Source organism: Hemiscyllium ocellatum, chromosome 3 (assembly GCF_020745735.1).
Source record: "Hemiscyllium ocellatum isolate sHemOce1 chromosome 3, sHemOce1.pat.X.cur, whole genome shotgun sequence".
Lineage (NCBI taxonomy): Eukaryota > Metazoa > Chordata > Chondrichthyes > Orectolobiformes > Hemiscylliidae > Hemiscyllium > Hemiscyllium ocellatum.
The window spans coordinates 9,279,855-9,300,854 of record NC_083403.1 but is presented as its reverse complement, the minus strand read 5'-3'; the positions used below and the strand labels follow the sequence as shown (position 1 = coordinate 9,300,854).

The window sequence follows — 21,000 nt, the reverse complement described above, 5'->3', positions numbered from 1 at the left end:
TGAGCTTGCCGTCTCTCCATAGATGCCTGATCGCTCAGATTTCGAGCATTTTTTGTTTTCAGTCAATCAAGGGTGTGTTGTTGATGGGATACTAGCCTTCATGGAGTTATTTCAGTAAACAGTTATAAAACATCAGCAGACAACTTAAAATGCTCATCTTGTTACAAAAGGGGAAAGAAAAACACATAGACGGAGGGAGACCTGGGAAAGTTGCTCAGTAGTCTTTATTCCATGATCTATTGAGATTTTTCTTGCTGATCTGAAGGTTTCTTCTCAGCCTTCCTTTTCAGAATGCTTTTACTGATTTACAAAAGGCATAGGGTAGGTGGTTCACATAGAAAAGATCTCTTATCAACTAAAAGATAGAATGCTGAAGGAAAGATGAACTGTCTTCTACAGGTTTAAATTGGGTAACTGCAAAGAACAGAAAGAGCTCCTGGCTGGTGGAGACCTGGTAGTCTGTTTGTTGTTCCAAATCCCAAGTTGTACATTTACCTGACAATCCATCACATCGTTATTGGCAGGCAAAGACCCATTGTCATTGATAACTGGTCAGTAATCCATAGACCGACCAAGCTCTTGTTGCCAGCCAAAGCTCCATCTGAGTACAGAACCCCTCTGCTTCAGTATATCTGCAATTAACTTCAATCACCGTTTCTTCAAGCAGCTGTTTAAATTACGCTTGTTATGAGTGTCAGGTTACTTGATTTTCAAAATATCATTGCAAACCATCAGTTTTAGAACCGTTCTTTCTAATGTCAGTTCACAAGTTAAAAACACACAAAAATGAGAAGATATACTGTTCACATATATACAGAAAGTAGAATGCTCTTGAATATATTATTAAACTTCATCTAACATCTATTTACATCATATTACTGTGTTCTCTTTGTCTATCCAAATAGTTACTTCAAATAATTTAAAGAAAACAAGTAACCTTAGTTGCATTTAAATCACTTTTCTCCAAATTTCCAATGTCTTCTTCACAAAAATGTAAAAGTCGATTTGTGGACTTATGTTGAAAGTTTGTGGGAGGAAATAACACCATGAATTGGCAAAATAGAAATTCAAGAGTTTGTTTTTTATACAGATGAGGCTTAAATGAAAATATTTGTATTACCTTAATTGTTGTTTCTCTGTCTTCTATCCAAAGCATCTTAAATTTTTGAAAACTTTCTAGTGAACTGGAGATAGTATCCCTCAATGAGTTGACAGAAGCAGATAGTAGTACAACTAATTTGTTCACATCTTTGTGTTCTGCCACATTGTGATAAAAGTTCTTCAATGTTTTTATAGTTTTGCTTTCTGTTACTTCTGTTCAAGAGAACAAAATTAACAACTTAACCACAAATAAGATTATTTGTTTATCCAATGCACATCACTTGTTAAAATCAGGGATATTTAATTGGCATTGCTTTCCTGCTGATAAAAGTGCAGTGGGATACAACCCCTCCCAGTCAACTTAACTAAAAAGGTTGACAACAAGTCCTATAATAAGATCATAAGTAGTAAGACAGGAGTAGCGCCTGGTCCCTTTAGTCTGTTCTGCTATTCAATAGATTCATGGCTGATCTGACATTCCTCACATTCACTTTCTTGCCCTTTCCCTGTAACCCTTGATTCCTCTACTAATCAAGAATCTATCTCATCCTTAATGATACATAAGTATTTTGCTCCCATAGCTCGTATGTGACAAACAGTTCCTAGTATCCCCATGAAGGGAAACAGCCTCTCAGCATTTACCCTATCAAATCTTTAAGAATCCTAAATCAAAGAAAAATCTCATTCTTATAAATTTCACCAAGTAGAGTCTCTATCTGTTTGGTCTTTACTCATAAGACAATCCCTACATACCGGGGGATATCCCAGTGAAACATCTCTGAACTGTCACAAATTAAATAATATATTTGGGGACCAAGATTACTCACAGACTTCCAGATGTGGTCTCACCAGCACCATGTGCAGTAAGACTTACCAACTCTTATACTCCAACCCCTTGAAATAAGGATCAACATTCTGTTGCCATCATGGTAACCTAATGTACCTGAAATAACTCCACAGAGGCTGGTATTCCATCAACTTTATTTACAAATGCATTGTATTGATACTGGTTTGGCTTACTCAGAGCCAGCTGACACTCCTGAATATATCTGTCAACCAGATCTCCCTGAATAGACCAGGTTAACAACCCCAATCAGGAAACTCAAATTCTAAGGTCCACCTGGCTGACCACATTGCAATCACTACATCCCTCCCCCTCTAAGTCCGGGGACATAGGCCTGCTCTTTATCTGGTAGCGTCTCTTGGGGTATTTTTGCAGCTGGTCTGGCTCCTCTGACTCAGCCTTGGATAAGGGCAGTATGTACATGATTGCAGCCCCCTTTTGCATCTGAAGCATCTCAGAGCAAATTTATCCTCTTCTTCAGTCTCAGACTCTGAGATTTCTTCAGCATTAGATGGAGGGGGAGAACCCATGGGTTCCAAAGCATTTCCGGTTGTTCTGAGGAGCAAGGTATGTTTTTTCTCCAGCACCATTTGAGAGGTTGCAGCTTTAATGTGGTCCACCCACTTGTTCAGGACTGTCTCACCTACTCAAACATTGAATGTCATGGGACCTGACCTCGCATCAACCATGCCTTTTAACAATCAGGGCCATTTCTGTGGTTTTGGCACCAGACTTTGTTCCCTGAAGTAAACTATCTCTATCACTTTGAGAAGTCTTGCATCCAGCATTGGCATTCCTGATGCTGCTTAACCATCCATCCAGGTCTGGAAAGATCAGATTTAACTTGGTGCAGAGTCTTCTCCCCATCTGCTGGAGCTATCCCTGTCATTGCTTGAGGGGTGGTCCAAAAATCAAAAAGGAACTGGAACAGTTTGGTATCAAGTGAAACTATAGGCTATTTCTTTAAGCATGCCTTTGAACTTGGACTGCTTTTTTTGCCAGACCAGTGGATGATGGATGGTATGGAGCTATCCTTATATGCCGAATGGCATTCAACATTTGGGAATACTCAAATTCCCTGCTGGTGAAAGATGACCCTTTGTCTGTGACCAGCATGTCAGGAAACAGTTTATTGTAAAAGATGTTTGCAGATTTTCTTTTGTCTTTCCAGGATTTGAAGAATGAACTCTACACATGTCCAACCAATATGTCCATAATGATTAACAACATTGAGCCCATGATAGTCGATATGTCACCGAGTCCACAATTTACCTGGCCATTCTCATGAATATGGGGAGCTGCTAGCAATAATTTTCACCCCTTGTTAGCACTCTGAGTACTGCCCCACAAATGTGACTATGCCTGCATCCAATCTTGGCCAACAGACATAACGTCTCACCAACATCTTCATTTTGGACACCCATGGACGACCCTTGTGGAGTTTGCCCAAAATCTGGGCAACAACCTTTGCTTGGGACAAACACTCTTGCTCCCCATAATATAATGTTGTTTTCTATGGTGACCTGGTTTTACCAGGCCTAGAGAGGTTTCAGTTCTGGTTGTGATGGTCCTTTTGCTTCCTCCATCACCAGCAGCTGTTTTAGTTTTGCCAGGAATGTATCCTTTTGCATCCACAGTCTGATATTGTCAACTATGACAGGAAGGCTATCCAGAAAAACTAAAACCAGAATGGAACTTTTCCAGCTGGGGCATCACTGGTGGTGTATCTGCCAGCAGGAGACACCTGAAGACATCTGCATTTGCCAGTTGCCTTCCTGGACAGTGTTCCACTTGTAATTGTATGCATTTAGAACAAGACTCCACTGCCGAATGTTACCTGAAGCTATGGGCAGAATGGCCTTGTTCTCTTTGAGTAGCCCTTGGAGGGGTTTACAAATTTACGTCTGTAAAGGTATTAATGGAACTTTCTAACATCAAAGTTACTGCCAAACCTTCCTTCTCTATCTAGCGGATTTGCACTCCGCATCAGCCGAAGCCTGTGGAGCATTTGCTATTGGCCTTCCTCTTCATTTGGTTATCTTGAGTTAACACTGCCCCAATGCCATACAGCGAGGCATCACATGCCAGCACCAGATCACACTTATGATCATAGTGTGCCAACACCTTAGATGATGATAGCTGCTTCTTCACTTCTCTAAAGGCTACATTTTGCCTGCGAGACCATTTCCGGGCTGACCCTTTTTCAACAGTAGATGTAAAGGTGTCAGGTGGAGAACAGGCTGTGTATGAACCTTCTGTAATAATTCACCAATCCTAGGAAAGACCTATTTTCCAGTACAGACGTGGAGCTGGGGCACATTTGACCATCCTCTCTTTATCTTCCAACGGGTGTAACTTTGGTCTTGTTGACACTTGGAGTGCCTGAAACACACAAATTTCCCTTCTAAGCCTTACAACTGCCTTGGAGGAACATCTAAGGGCTGTGTCCAAGTTCTCTATGTGCTTTTTATTTATCTTCCCTGTTATTAGCATGTCATCTAGATAAATGGTGGTAGACCTTGTAAAATGTTCTCCATTCTCCACCGACAAATGGCACAGGCTGATGATATCCCAAATGGCAGTCTTATATATTGGTACAAACACTTATGGGTATTAATTATAGCATACTACTGAGAATCCTCAACACTGCAATTGCAGGTATGCATGGCTCATGTCCAGCTTTGTGAAGTACAGCAAATCGCTCCCCACACACCCCACCCCACCCACCAACCAGTTTTGCAAATAAGTCCTCTATACGAGGGATTGGGTATTTATCCTGCTGTGAGAAGTGGTTTGTCATTTGTTTAAAATCTCTACAAAGGTGAACTTATCCATTGCGCTTCACAATTGGTACGACTGGTGCTGCCTTTTCTTCAAGCTGTACTGGTTTGATGACTCCTTCATTTTGCAGCCTCTTCATTTGCATGTAAGGCAAATGGCATTAACTACTTTGCAGAATCATTGAATTGCTTCCTGGTCAACATGCATAGTGGCCTTGGCTCCTTTCCCTAAACTAGTCCCTAAACTTTCCTGAAAAACATCTGGGTATTTAATTTGGACTTTGAATTGAAAGCTATTGAGCCAATTAAAATGAATCATTCTTGTTTTGAAGATGTGGTTGTATTGTATCTTTAAGAAAGTTAAAAGCTAGCAAAACCACCTGACAGCACCAAGTGTTCTGAACAAGATACAATGTAACCTTTTGGTCTAGCAGCTAGGGTAGCTGGTTGCCTGGAGACAAAAACAAAATCAAATGTGGCCAGTCAGTTTAAATTATACCCCCTAAAAACTAAACTCCAATCAAGTTTGAATTTAGTACTTTGACAATATTAGAAGTCAATGACACAATCTGATGCTTTGGGGGGGTATACGACCAGGAAAAATTGGGGGAGAACTGCAATAAGACCTACAGATGTAGGCTGCTAATCAGAACTCTCTGAGAGGTACTGTCCAGAGAAGGAGTTTGCACAGAGAAAAACGTCGACACTGAACTGGAAGTAAGCAGTTACAACACAGAGTAAACCCTCTTGCTTAATTTAAACCAGCAACACAGAAAACATTTATCCCATGCAGTAATCTGTGAAAGTTTGAGGGGCCAAAAACTATTCAAAGTAAAAATTAACAAATTTATTTCTTAAAGTATAACAGTTAACAATTAACTACCAACTATTTATAACTCCTTCCTCTCACCTATCTTTTACCCTCCCTTCTATAAACGCACAAAAATTCAAATTTTCAAAACCAGCCAGATGTCGAATCCTCTCTTATATTTTTCTTCATCTTCTTTTCTTCTTCTGAGGGATTTCAGTTTCACAGGTTACTGATTGATAAAGGTACCTTTAAGAGAGCTATTTTTCCAGGCAATCTGTAAATGCTAGTGGCTTCACAGTTCTCCTCCTAACTGTTCAATTTTCCAAGGTTTTATACCCCCAAAGCATCGGATTGTGTCATTGGGTTTTAAGATTGTCAATATACTAAATTCAAACTTGATTGGAGTTTGGTATTTTTTGGGGTATAATTTAAACTAATTGGCCAAATTCAAATTTGTTTTTTTGTTTCCAGGCAACTAGCTAATTGAGCTGTTCGACCAAATGTTACATCATATCTTGTTCAGAACACTTGGTGCTATGTCTTGTAGTTCTGCTAGCTTTTAACTCTTCAAGGTACAGTACTCCCATATCTTCATAACAAAATCTACAGAGGAAGACATAAAGAGAAGATTCGACGGTTGGCTGGTTTTGAAATTTGAATTTTTCAGTAAATCTTAATCAGGATTTTATTGAAATAATATTATAGAAGGGAAAGTAAAAGATAGGTTAGAGGAATGACTTGTAAATAGTTGTTAGTTAATTATTCTCGATTATACTTTAAGAAATAAAGTTTTTAATTTTTACTTTAAATTATTCTTGGCCTGTCGAATTTTCACAGATTACTGCACAGGCTAAATCTTTTCTGTGCTGCTTGTTCAAATTAAGCAGAGGGGTTTACCCCATAACAATCTCAATCAATTTTGCCCTGAAACACTTGGACCCAAGCCTTTCACTACAGTCAGTGGTAACTGAACCAGCTGTTCTTATACGAGACTGGAATTGAAGTTATACTCTTCATTTGTAACGGTTCTCATTCTAGCTAAAATCAAACTTCAGGGTTAGAGTGCAGATTGTTAAAATCTGATTCCGCAATCACTGATACAGCTGCAGCAGTATCAATCTCGATTAGAACTGGGGGACCACTTAGCCAGACATTTATTTTGATTGATTCAGAGTTGGACATTACTAAGCAAATTAACTGTTCCAAGCCAGATGAAGATGGGCTTTCCAGGGTGTGCGCTGTACTGGATACTGGTGTGACTGTCTCAAATCCGCATACCAGAAGGAACTACAGTGGCTTGCCGACCCACATCCTGAAGAAAATGTTAACTATTTGGTTCAAGCATGGCTTTGTTTTCGGGTTTTGCTTGGGCTAAACTAGCATCCCTCTGATCAGGATATGAGCTGAATGAGGCTATGCAATTGCCTTCATTTAAGTAGTATCTCTCAAGCTCAGTCAGCCTGATGAGGACGTTCACTTCCATTGGCATACGCTGCAACTCATGCTCCACTTGCTGCATTTTTTAATGACAACCACAGTTGTACTGATTGTTTGAAGTCCAGCTTCAGGTATTAGGTGCTTTTGCATGTCTACATGATTAATCCCACATACTAAATGGTCTCTCAGCAGCTCATTAAAGGTTAATCCAAAGTCACATGCCTCTGCCAATCATCTTAAACTCGTCAAAAATCCCAATATGGTTCTTCAATTACGAAGTAAAACTGATGGCATATCAGAATTGGAGGAGATGTGGGGTCACAATATTCCTTAGCTAAACCTGTCAACTCTTGAATGATTTTAGTATCTGGTGCCTTAGAAAATGTAGGGTGCCTGATAACCAAAAAAGCTACAGGTCCAGAAGCTGTCAGGCAAATTACTCGTTGCTTTTCATCTGTTCCAATGTCAGTTTTTTATAAAAAAATAACACATTCTTTTCATATACTGGGTCCAGTCTTTGATGGCAGGCTTGAAATTGTCAAGCTTCTCATAACGACTTGATGCCAAAAATGCTTACCCCATCTCAATGACAACTGTGGCGAGTGAGTGTCTTCAAGTATATTTTTTTCCTTGTAATACTGTTGAAATAATTTCACAGATAATTCCAATAATCCCACCACCAAGTCACTCTTTATGGAGAGTCATTGATGCTGATCCAGCTTCCTCAGAGCCAGCTGTCAGAGTGCCAAGCACTGTTTATATTAGTCAGCCAGCGCTCCCTGATTGGGCCAGGTTAACAGCTGCAAACAGGGAACTCACACTCTATGAGGTCTGCCTGGCTGACCGCATTACAATTATGACAGCATCCATGTGATAGATTTCTCTGTTTTGTGCACAATGCCAGGTTCCATTGTGTTGCAGTTTTCTCCAGCATTTAAATAATGCTCTGTTCTTTTGGCTTACCTTCCAAAATGAAGTTCACATTTTCCCATATTATACTTCATTTGCCACCTTTTTACTCAATTGCCTAACCAATTAATATCTCTCTACAAACTCTTTCTATCCCTCCTGCAACCTACCTTTCCACCTACTTTGTATTATCTACAAATTTGGCTATTGTTCATTCACTTATTTCCAAGTCATTAATATCTTGTAAACAGTCATGATCCTGAAAAATAACCATTTATCTCCATTCACTGTTTTCCTACCCAGTAGCCAATTCTCCAACTACACCAATAGACTACAACCAACATCAAGACCTCTTATGACTTAACCTTTGTGAGGTACCTTGTTGAATGCCTTCTTTAATTCTAAATGCAAAACATCTAGTGGTTCCTCTCTATGCACTCTGGTTGAGACTTCCTCAACAAACCCTCCACCTCTGGCAACATCCTTGTAAATCTTTTTTGAATCCTTTCAAGCTTCATAACATCCTTCCTATAGCAGGGAGACCAGAATTAAACGCAGTTTTCTAATAGTGGCCTAACCAATGCCCTGTATAGTTGCAACACGACCTCCCAATTCTTATACTCAGTGCACTGATCAACAAAGGCAAGCATACCAAACACCTTATTAAATATACTATCTAACTGCAACTCCACTTTCAAGGAACTTTGAACCTGTACTCCAAGGTCTCTTTGTTCAGCAATTAAGTGTATAATTCATGACCTGATTTGCATTTCCAAAATGCAGCATCGCCCATTAATCTAAATTAAACTCCATCTGCCACTCCTTGGATCATTGTCCATCTAATCAAGATCCCATTGTACTCAGAAGTAACCTTCTTCGCTGTCCACTACACTTCCAATTTTGGTGTCATCTGCAAACTTACTAACTATACCTCCTATGTTCCCATCTAAGTCATTTACATAAATAATACAAAAGCAGTAGACCCAGTACCAATCCTTTTCATATACCACTGGTCACAGGCCTTGAGTCTGAAAAGCAACCTTCTCCTACCCATTTCTGTCTTCTACCTTCGAGCCAGTTCTGCATCAAACTGGCGAGTTCTCCCTCTTTTCCATGTGATCTAACCTTGCTAACCAGTCTACCATGAGGGCCCTTGTTGAACGCCTTACTGAAGTCCATGCAGATCACATCCATCCCTCTGCTTTCATCAATCCTCTTTGTTATTTCTTTAAAGAACTCAGCCAAGTTCATGAGATAGGGTTTGCCATGTACAAAGCCATGTTTACTACCCCTTATTAGTCTTTGCCTTTCCAAATACATCGAAGTCCTGTTCCTCAGGACTCCCTCCACCAACTTGCTGACCACTGATGTCAGTCTCACCATTCTATAGTTCTCTGGCTTTTCCTTACCTGATCTTCTAGTTCAGCAGGCAACTTTTTTGCAATCTTAGTTCTCTGCCAAAATACTAAGTCACGCCTTCTTATGAATTTTAAATAGTGGTACCACATTAGCCAACTTCCAGTCTTCCAGCACCTCACATACGGCTATTGATGAGACAAATATCTCAGCAAGGAGCCCAGCAATCACTTCCCTAGCTTCCCATAGAGTTCCAGAGTAAACCTCATCAGGTTCCAGGGATTTATGTACCTTTCTATATGTTAAGAGGTCAAGCACCTCCTCCTCTTTAATATGGATGTTTTTCTTGACGTCGCTACTTATTTCCCTACGTTGTCTATTTTCCAGATACTTTTTTACAGTAAACACAATTGCAAAATACTCGTTTAGTACCTCTTCTGTGGTTCCACACATGGAATTGCTAATTTTGCCTTGCTAATCTTTAAGTGGCCCTATTGTCTCCCAAGTTAGTCTTTTGTCCTTACTGTATGTGTAGAATTCCTTTAGATTCTCCTGAACTTTATTTACCAAAGCAATCTCACGTCTCCTTTTTGCCCTCCTGATTTCCCTCTTACATATACTCCTAGTGCCTTTATTCTCTTCTAGGGATTCACTCGATCTCTGCTGTCTAAACTGGAGGTAGGCTAATTGGGTGGAATTAGGCAAGAACTCTTAAAAGTCGATTGGGATTGAATGTTTGCAGGCAAAGGGACGGCTGGAAAATGCAAAGCCTTCAAAAATGATATAACAAGAGTCCAGAAACAATATGTTCCTGTTAGGGTCAAGGGCAAGGCTGGGAGGTATAGGAAATGTGCGAAGATTTGTAGCTCGGGTGCTCGTTGTTGTGTTTGCCGAGCTGGAAGTTTTTGTTGCAAACGTTTCGTCCCCTGGCTCGGCGACATCATCAGTGCTCTGGAGCCTCCTGCGAAGCGCTTCTTTGATGTTTCTTCTGGTATTTATAGTGGTCTGTCCTTGCCGCTTCCGAGTGTCAGTTTCAGCTTTCCGCTGTAGTGGTTGGTATCCCTAGTAGCCACACACTCAGACAACAAGCAACATGAATTCGACTGGGAAAACACTACTATCATAGGGCAAGCCAGACAGAGAACAGCCAAGGAATTCCTAGAGGCATGGCATTCATCCACAAACTCCATCAACAAACACATCGACCTGGACCCAATATACCAACCACTACAGCGGACAGCTGAAACTGACACCCGGAAGCGGCAAGGACAGACCACTATAAATACCGGAAGAAACATCAAAGAAGCGCTTCGCAGGAGGCTCCAGAGCACTGATGATGTCGCCTAGCCAGGGGACGAAACGTTTGCAACAAAAACTTCCAGCTCGGCGAACAGAACCACAACAGGTATAGGAAATGCTGGGTAAATAGAGAAATTGAGGTTTTGGTAAAGAATAACAAGGAAGCATAAATCCTCATTTATTTTATCTTCTCAAATCACTGACTACATCACTAATGTTCCACCTCCCTTTCTAGATCTGAATCTGACCCATTTATTATATATACTTGAGTAAAAGTCAATCTCATTTAAAGTAAACCCCTTATTTTTGGCAAAAAAATCTGGAATTTTGGTGCCATGTAAAAGTTAACCCTAGCTCTTCACAGATAACAGATCAACATTTGAAAGTCAAGGTATTATCCTATACATAAATATTATGATGAGGAAATGAATTTTGTTTTTTATACTACTATGTGATTTGACATACAATTCTCACCAATTCAACACCATTCACCTAGAGTCAGGAAAGAACCAACCTTGTGGAATGCAGTCATATACCTAGATGAGGTTTTGAAATTTCTACATCATTTTTTGTAAAAATGACCTCCAGAGAAAACAAAAAACATACATCAGTGTTTAAACTGCAAGTTACTGAAGTTGCAGAGAAGACTATATGGCAGGAAGAGAATATTGTGTTTGAGAAACTTGTGAGAGACTGCAGAAAGATATCAAATCAATTCAGACAACGTTACTTTGGAAGTCATGCCAACAAAGAGAAATTTAGCAAGTGGCCACAACTGGAGAAAAAAGTTGCAGAGTGGGTACTTGAAAATTGTCAAAATGTGTTAGTCCAGAAAGGCATCCAAATCCATGCACGAAAAAAATCAAAGAAGGATGGAATTTCGGGTTTTAAGGCAAGTGCGAGATGATGCACAAGGTTCATGAGAAGGCATGACTTAGTATTTTGGCAGAGAACTAGGGTTGCACAAAAGTTGCCTGATGAACTAGATCAGATATTATAGTTTTACCAGTTTGTAATCAAAAATCTGCAAAAGGAAGGCTACAAGTTATAAGCATTGCCAACATGGACAAAACGTCTATTATTGTCGACATGCCAGAGAGTTGAACTGTGAACCAAAAAGGAGAAAAATCAGTATTGGTGAGAACCACTGACATAAGAAAAGTAGGTTTACTTTAGTTCTTTCTTGCATGGCTGATGGCACCAAGTTAAAACTGATGGCTGTTTTTAAGAGATAAGCTTTGCCAAAGAGGGAATTTCCAAAAGAATTGTCACCTATAAGCATCTAAAAAGCTGGATGGATGAAGGTGGATGTAGAAAATGAATAAAGGAAGTTTGGAATTTACAATCTGGTGGATGATGCAAGGAAAAGAGTTTGCTCGTCTGGAACCAGTTTAGATCACATCTAGTGAAGAATGTTGTTAATAAAATCTGATCACAGAACACCAATGTGGCTGTAATTCCTGGTGGACTTACAATGTTTTGCAACCAATAGATGCTGGTATTAATAAGCCATTTAAGGACATGATGAGAATGAAGTGGAATAACTGGATGCGTAATGGAGAAAAAAACATACACAAAAGAAGGCAGCTTCATCACTGCCACTGAGCTGTGAATGGATCTTTGATTCATAAAAGGAAATAAAACCTGACACTATTTTCAAAACATTCAAGAAATATGGAATTTCGAATGCATTGGACTGTACAGAGGACGCTTATCTATCAGGTGCCATCGATGAAGAAGAAGCAGAAGATGTGCTACCTTTAGCTACGACAGCCAAGATGAAGAAGATGCTTATGATAGTATCATTCATCCTGATGATTATCAAGCTTTATTTGGTGCTGAAGATGTTGAACAGTGTTATTTTGCAGAATTTTAATGAACTTTATATTTGACATGTTTAATTGAAGATGTAACATGTAATTGTGATTTAAAGTCATTATATTTCTGTTTCATTTTTTGTATGTATAAATAAATGTTTATTAATTCATTTTTGTTTATCCAGTGATTACTGTAATTCATTGTGTTTTTTTTCTTTATTCATTTAGAGATCAATTACGCTTCTGCTAATGCCATAATATTTTGGGACTAGAGCATGAATTTCAACCTCTCTTAAGTAGTATCCATGTAATAGTCGACTCCATAAATGTAACCCTAAAATGTTGTCTGAGGAATTTGACTTTTACACAAGTATATATAGTAAACCTCCACTTAGTTCCCATTTCCTTGCTATGTTAGTTTAAAACCTCAACAACATAACTAGCAGAAGCCCCCACAAGGATATTTGTCCCACCTTCCGTAGGAACAGTCCCAAATCCTCAAGAATCTAAACTCCTCTCTGGTACACCATTTCTCCAGCCACGCATGCATCTGATCTATCCTCTTATTCCTGTACTTGCTAGAATGTGACACTGGGAGTAATCTTGGATCTGAGGTAATTTAGAGCTGAAAATGTGTTGCTGGTTAAAGCACAGCAGGTCAGGCAGCATCCAAGGAACAGGAAATTCGACGTTTCGGGCCAGAGCCCTTCATCAGGAATTTCCTGTTCCTTGGATGCTGCCTGACCTGCTGTGCTTAAACCAGCAACACATTTTCAGCTCTGATCTCCAGCATCTGCAGACCTCACTTTTTACTCTGAGGTAATTTAATAAACCTTCCTCATTACTCAACACCAGGTCCTGTTCCATTGTTGACTCCATGATATATTGTTCAAAGAAAGTATTCTGAACTAAAAGAAACAAGAAGCTCGAAGAAATTATCCTTGTTGACTTTTCATTAGTCTAGTTTCATTCTTTTATCAATATTTGTTTGGAGCTGTGAACTGAAAACTGTGAAATAAAGCAGCCCTTTGGACTTTGGACAACAGTTAGTATAAAAAGGGAAGAGAGAACAAATAAGCTATCATTTGTTTGTATGGTCAGGTCTCAAAATTAATTGCAAGTTGGTTCTTGATCAGAAGATTCTACAGATGATTTGACAACAGTGAAGGGCAATATTTTTTAAACAGAGAGCAGCTATTTGGCCACTAATAAGGTTGGTACTTGGGATCTGATTTTAGTGCGTCTGGGAGAGACCTTACGCTCGAGCTACAACTATGAAACCAATGTTCCAGAAGCTGTATTTGGAGACACAGTTTGGTGTTTCCCATGTACAACAGGAGGAGCAAACCACTGCTTTGAGCTCTCCTGCCATTACTTACTTATTTAGATTAAACCTTTAAAGGGCTCTTAAAAATCAAATAATATCAATTACTTGAGGGCCTTTCTTCCTTTGACCTGTTAAAGCAGATTATACAGTAGGCCTTACAAACTATATACCAGAAAATAAAGACTTTGCCAACTATAAGCAATAATAGTATTACATATACTCAGTCAATTAGCAGCTTCTACTTGTCTCGTGCCACTACTGATGGTGTCATTATGACTTTGTTTGGCTGTTGCTTGACTAGCTTGTGGGGCAGTTCTCCCATTTTAGCAGAAATAGAAGGACTTTGAGAGTTAACTGGTAGGATAAATCTTTATCATTTCTAATACTTAGGTTGATATTGGGTAATTTGTCTGGCTTTATTCTGATTTAATTTCTCTGTAGCTCAAGCTTTTCAGACGGCATTTAAGAGTGAAACTTTATGCTGGATCTGGAGATTTCCAGACAGGGTCAAGACAGCAGATCTCTTTCTGTGAAGCACATTTGTGAACTGAATGGGTATTTATGCCAGTTCACTGGTTTCATTATCATCATTACTGAGACTAGCTTTTATTCCATCTTTTATTCTAGATTTTTGGTTTAGTTTTTACCTTGATATTCCAATTTTCCATCAGGAAAGTTACGAAATTGCAAAATTTAATTTTATTTCTAATAAGCACAGGACATATGTGACAAAGACAATTTATTTAGCTTTGGGATGTGGGTATGCCAGAATTTATAGTCATCTCTTTTTGTTCGAGAGGTTATTGGGAAGCTGTCTTCTTGAACCATTGCAGGTAAATCCATGGTGTTTTCAAAAATGATGTTAAGAACATGAAATACTTTTAAACAGAAAAATATCACCAATTTCAATAGTCATGTCCTTTTTTTTCCAAGCACCTTCTACGTTTTGTGCATCATCAGCATTCTCTTGGTTATTTTTTGATTGCCTCCAATGTAGGACCTTACGGCTCACATCCAAAACCATCTGGATTGTCCGGTTAATTGCATGCTGAATATCATCCAGATTTGGTACCATAACCTATAGCACAAAAGGTAATGTAGTGGTAGGGTTAAAATAGGGTTAACTTGCAATTTTGCATTAAAAAGATTGAATTTCAAAAGCATTGACCTTAACTTAAATTCATTCCAAAAAATGGTGTTTATATCACAATTTTACAGGACGACCCCACTGAATGAAAATTATTTCCAAAATATAACAAGCTGATAAATACTATTAATGTATGTATAGGTAAAATTGTCTTCGCCCTAGAGGACTGAAAGATCACTCTCTCATTAGATAAACAATTGGTGTTCAGTTTATCTTCAGAGACAGCACACCTCAGGTGAGGGGTAAGGTTGAAAAGGCAGGATCTCAGCTAATGGGAGAATTGAACAAATACTGGTGGCTTCATTCCACATTACATACCAGCCATCCAAGCCAACCAACCCCCATATTCATGTATATTGGTGTGTCAGGTCCACTGCTTAGAGAGTCTGACAGCATGGAGATAGGCTCTTTGACCCAAACTAGTCCACACCGATCAAAATGCCCATCCATGGTAACCCTTTCACCGCACTTGGCCCATATCCTTCTAATCGTCCCTATCTATGTATTTGTCCAAATGCCTTTTAAATGTTGTTAATGTACCCGCTTCAACCACTTCCAGAGGCATGAGAGAGGAGCTGGGTAGAACTGTCTGGGAGAGGATTAGTGGTGGTGGAAGAGCACAGCAGTTCAGGCAGCATCCGAGGAACAGTAAAATCGATGTTTCAGGCAAAAGCCCTTCATCAGGAATAAAGCTTCCTGATGAAGGGCTTTTGCCCAAAACGTCGATTTTACTGCTCCTTGGATGCTGCCTGAACTGCTGTGCTCTTCCAGCACCACTAATCCAGAATCTGGTTTCCAGCATCTGCAGTCATTATTTTTATCTGACTGGGAGAGGAGCCTCGCAGGAAAGACAATGAAACAGCAATGGCAGGAGTTTCTGGAGGTAATCCAGGAGATGCAGCAGAGATTCATCTTAAGGAAAAAGAACCATGGTACAGGGAGGATGAGGCAACCATGGCTAACTAGGGAATCAGGGATAGCATAAAATAAAAGAGAAAACATATAAACATTTGGGCGGCACGGTAGCACAGTGGTTAGCACTGCTGCCTCACAGCGCCTGAGACCCGGGTTCATTTCCCGACTCAGGCGACAGGCTGTGTGGAGTTTGTACGTTCTCCCCGTGTCTGCGTGGGTTTCCTCCGGGTGCTCCGGTTTCCTCCCACAGTCCAAAGATGTGCAGGTCAGGTGAATTGGCCCTGCTAAATTGCCCGTAGTGTTAGGTAAGGGGTAAATGTAGGGGTATGGGTGGGTTGCGCTTCGGCGGGTCGGTGTGGACTTGTTGGGCCGAAGGGCCTGTTTCCACACTGTAAGTAATCTAATCTAATAATGTGACGAAGGCAACGGAAAACCAGAGGATTGGGAAGTATACAAAGATCAACAGAGGGCAGCAAAAAAGAAATCAGGAAGAGAAGATTAAATATGAGAGTAAGCTAGCCAGTAATATCAAGAAAGACTGTAAGAGTTTCTTTAGTTCACAATTTTTGAGAAGATTTGTAGCTCAGTTTGATAAAAATTATGTAAGTTAGCTCGCTGAACTTGAAGATTTGTTTTCAGATGTTTCATCACTACGACGAGGCAACACCATCAGAGTTTCCGGTGAAGCGCTGGTGGCATGTCCCGCTTCTCTATTAAGAAGTTTTGGTTGCTAAAGGTGAGTAATGTCATTTCTGTTTTTTTTTCAAGGGAAGATAGATAGCATCTAAATCAATGTGTTTTGTTTATTGATCGAGTTCTGGTTAGAACACAATGCCTCTAAGAATTCTTGTGCATGTCTTTTTTTTGCCTATCCAAGGATGTGTGTGTTGTCCCAGTCAAAAGCGGTATCCTTATTTATCTGTATGTATAGGAACTAGTGATAGTGGATCGTGTCTTTTGGAGGCCAGTTGGTGTTCATGTATCCTGGTGATATGTTTCCTGCTAGTTTGCCAAGGAGTCTGAGTAGTCTGGAAGTCATTTCTGATGTATCTTTGATGTAAGGTAATGTGGCTATAGTTTTTAGTTGCATTGTGTCTGCTTGTTTGGGTTTATTTCTGAGGAATTGGCGGACTGTGTTTATTGGGTGTTTATTTTTCTTGAAAACGTTTCATAGATATTTTTCTTCTGATTTTTGTTTTCTTGGGTGCTGCCGTGTGATGTAGCAATATCCTGACAGGCATAAAATTTACAAAAGAGCAGAACGGCAACAGACTCCCATTTCTAGAGGTGACAGTTGAACACATAGTTAATGGAGAGCTTCAAACCAGCGTCTACAGAAAAACAAGAAAACACAGACCAAATACTTAACTTCAGAAGCAATCATCCCAACACCCACAAATGGAGTTGCATCAAGACATTAGACTATTCAGACCCCTTGGCATCATGGTAGCCCACAAATCTATGAACACACTTAAACAGCGACTAATGAACCTAAAGGATCCATTAGATACCACCAGCAAAACTAATATCATTTACAAGATATTGTGCAAGAACTGTAAAAAGCACTGCATTCGGCAAACTAGTAGGAAACATGCCACCAAGGTACATGAACACCAACTGGCCACTAAAAGACATGATCCACTATCACTAGTTTCTACACATACAGACAAAGAAAGACACCACTTTGACTGGGCCAACAACCACATCCAAGGACAGGTGAAACAAAGGGACATGAGAATTCTTAGAGGCATGGTATTCTTAACAGAACCCCATTAATAAACACATTGATTTAGATCCTATCTACCTTCTCTTGAAAAAAAAAGAACTGGAAATGACATTACCCACATTAAGAAACCAAACACTTTTAATAGAGAGGTGGGACATGCCACAAGCGCTTTACCAGAGACTCTCACTGATGATGTTACCTAGTTGTGGTGACAAAACAGCTGAAAACAAACCTTCAAACTCAGCGAGCTTACTTACATATTTAGTTTCGTTAGATATATAAAGGGCAAAGGAGATGCAAAAGTGGACATTGTGGTGGTGTTGGAAAAGCAAAGCAGGTCAGGCAGCATCCAAGGAGCAGAAGAATCGACATTTCGGACATAAACGCTTCATCAGGAACCAATATGATAAAAATTTGCTTCAACTTGAGGCTGAAAAGAAACCAGAAATTGGCTAATTTTGGACAGTTTCATGAAGGGTTTCTTTCTGTAAGCTCCAGTGAGGTTTCTCATGCAATTCTCTTCAGCATGTCCCATTAGCTATGTACAACTCCTCGAGACTGCTTTGCACATGCTATCTGGCTTTCTTGGCATTTTGGAATTGTCCCTATCTCTGAGCATTAATGGCAGGGTTAAATTCCCACCTGTGCAGATATATCTCATAATACATCTGAACAAGCTGATGAAAAGTATTTGCAAAACTCGATAAGGGAGTGCTATTCTTTCTCTAATGTCCAATGTAGCTTAACATCTATTCATTATTCAATGTGGTACCACCAGATACTGGAAAGCCTTCAAAATGTGAAAATGTTCACTTTTATTCAGTGCTATGAAATTGAAGGTACATACTGTACCTCTAAAAGTAAGAGAATGCTTTTCTGAACCGAGAGATTACAAGTGCCCATGTATATGACTAGATGGCAGTCCCAGAGTGTACTGGAACATTGAAAATATATAACATTTGGCAGTGAACTGGATACCTGCAATTTGGTTGCAGCTTTGATAACAATTTTAATTTAACCAATTAGTTTGTTATGCCTCAGAATGCTAAAACTCAATCAAGTTTGAATTTAATGTTTTGCCAACATCAAACCAATGAGATGATCGATGTTGGGGGGCAGGAGGCAGTATAAGAATGCAGACATTTTGAAAATTGGTCAGCGAACAAAAGCCATAGAGAAGAAACTGCTGGAGAGCTAGCTGCCAAACTAACACCTTGCTCTCAAAGAAATTAGAAAACAGTCTCCATCAAAGACACCTTTTCACGTGAAATATACACGCAGTAAAGAGAAAGAAGACAACCAGGGAGATCAGCAGCCAGAAGAGTGAAGACACAGAAGAAGACAGAGACTGTGTGGTTTTGAGATTACGTTAATGTAATTTTAATAACAGTTTTTTTTGGAACTGTGTATTTTTTAAAGAGTTGGAGTCAGATAGTCAGCAGTTAAGAGATATGGGGGCTTGGATTTGTGAAGTTTTTTTGTTTAATAGACTATTGTAGATTAAAAAACAATATATTTTTTAAATAGTGGAATTTGGGAATTCTTTGTCATTCATATTTTATCAGACTATGAGGTGAGGTGAGCTTTTCTGGGTGTTTGATTTAATTAACAGAGGGATTCAACCTACCGCTTTGTAACAGTTTGGGAGCTCATCATCTGAGATTTGGACAGATTTGAACAAACTGGGGATGAAAGGTCCCAGCAGATTTAAATACATTGCAATTAGTGTCCTCGGTCTTCATTGCCAAGCAGCAAATCCAATATGGCCTGCCCTCTAGTTGATGTTTCGGGTAAAAGCCCTTCATCAGGCTTTTGCCTGAAACATCGATTTTCCTGTTCCTCGGATGTTGCCTGACCTGCTGTGCTTTTTCAACACTACTCTAATCTTGACTCCGATCTTCAGCATCTGCAGTCCTCACTTTCACCTAAAAGTGGACATTGGGCCAGTGGTTAGCATTGTTGCCTAACAGCGCCAGAGACCCGGGTTCAATTCCCACCTCAGCTGACTCTCTGTGTGGAGTTTGCACATTCTCCCTGTGTCTGTGTGGGTTTCCTCCAGGTCCTCTGGTTTCCTCCCACAATCCAAAAATATGCAAGTTAGGTGAATTGGCCATGCTAAATTGCCTGTAATGTTAGGTGAAGGGGTAAATGTAGGGGAATGAGTCTGGGTGGGTTGCGCTTCGGCATGTTGGTGTGGACTTGTTGGGCCAAAGGGCCTGTTTCCACACTGTAAGTAATCTAATAAAAAAAAGATGCTAGAGATGTAGCAGTGGGGAACTAAGAAATAGCAGAGGAACTGAATAATTACTTTGTGTCAGTCTTCATGGTGGAAGGCACGAGTAATTTCCCAAAGATTCAAGTGAGTGAGAGGGCAGAGCTGAGTATAGTGGACTTCACCAAAGAGAAGGTGCTAGAAAAACTGATTGACCTGAAGGTGGATAAATTACCTGCATTTTGGAGTCATAGAATCATAGAGATGCACAGAATGGAAACAGACCCTTCGGTCCAATCCGTCCATGCCGACCATATATCCCAACCCAATCTAGTCCCACCTGCCAGCACCCGGCCCATATCCCTCCAAACCCTTCCTATTCATATACTCATCCAAATGCCTCTTAAATGTTGCAACTGAACCAGCCTTCACGACATCCTGTGGCAGCTCATTCCACACATGTACCATCCTCTGCGTGAAAAAGTTGCCCCTTAGGTCTCTTTTATATCTTTCCCCTCTCACCCTAAGCCTATGCCCGATAGTTCTGGACTCCCTGACCCCAGGGAAAAGACTTTGCCTATTTATCCTATCCATGCCCCTCATAATTTTATAAACCTCTATAAGGTCACCCCTCAGCCTCAGACGCTCCAAGGAAAACAGCCCCAGCCTGTTCAGCCTCTCCCTGTAGCTCAGATCCTCCCACCCTGGCAACATCCTTGTAAATCTTTTCTGAACCCTTTCAAATTTCACAACATCTTTCCGATAGGAAGGTGACCAGAATTGCACACGATATTCCAACAGTGGCCTGACCAATATCTTGTACAGCCGCAACATGACCTCCCAACTCCTTTACTCAATACCCTGATCAATAAAGGAAAGCATACCTTCTTCACTATCCTATCTACCTGTGACTCCACTTTCTAGGAGCTATGAACCTACACTCCAAGGTCTCTTTGTTCAGCAACACTCCCTAGGACCTTACCATTAAGTGTATAAGTCCTGCTAAGATCTGCTTTTCCAAAATGCAGCACCTCACATTTATCTGAATTAAACTCCATCTGCCACTTCTCAGCCCATTGGCCCATCTGATCCAGATCCTATTGTAATCTGAGGTAACCCTCTTTGCTGTTCACTACACCTCCAATTTTGGTGTCATCTGCAAACTTACTAACTGTACCCCTTATGCTCACATCCAAATCATTTATGTAAATGACAAAAAGTACAGGGCCAGCACCGATCCTTGTAGCACTCCACTGGTCACAGGTCTCCAGTCTGAAAAACAACCTCCCACTACCACCACCTTCTGTCTTCAACCTTTG

The 21,000-nt window shown here is 40.1% G+C and overlaps 1 protein-coding gene across 1 annotated transcript in view; it reads right to left on the bottom strand.

Moving 5' to 3' along the window:
• LOC132834399 (dynein axonemal heavy chain 8-like) overlaps positions 1-21,000 on the bottom strand; it is a 1,143,262-nt gene that overhangs the window by 582,095 nt on the left and 540,167 nt on the right. Inside the window, exons 25-26 of the mRNA XM_060853284.1 lie at positions 14,561-14,759; positions 1,121-1,314 (exon numbers count right to left, since the gene is read on the bottom strand). Coding sequence (XP_060709267.1) covers positions 1,121-1,314; positions 14,561-14,759 — 393 coding nt within the window. The remainder of the gene's footprint in view (positions 1-1,120; positions 1,315-14,560; positions 14,760-21,000) is intronic.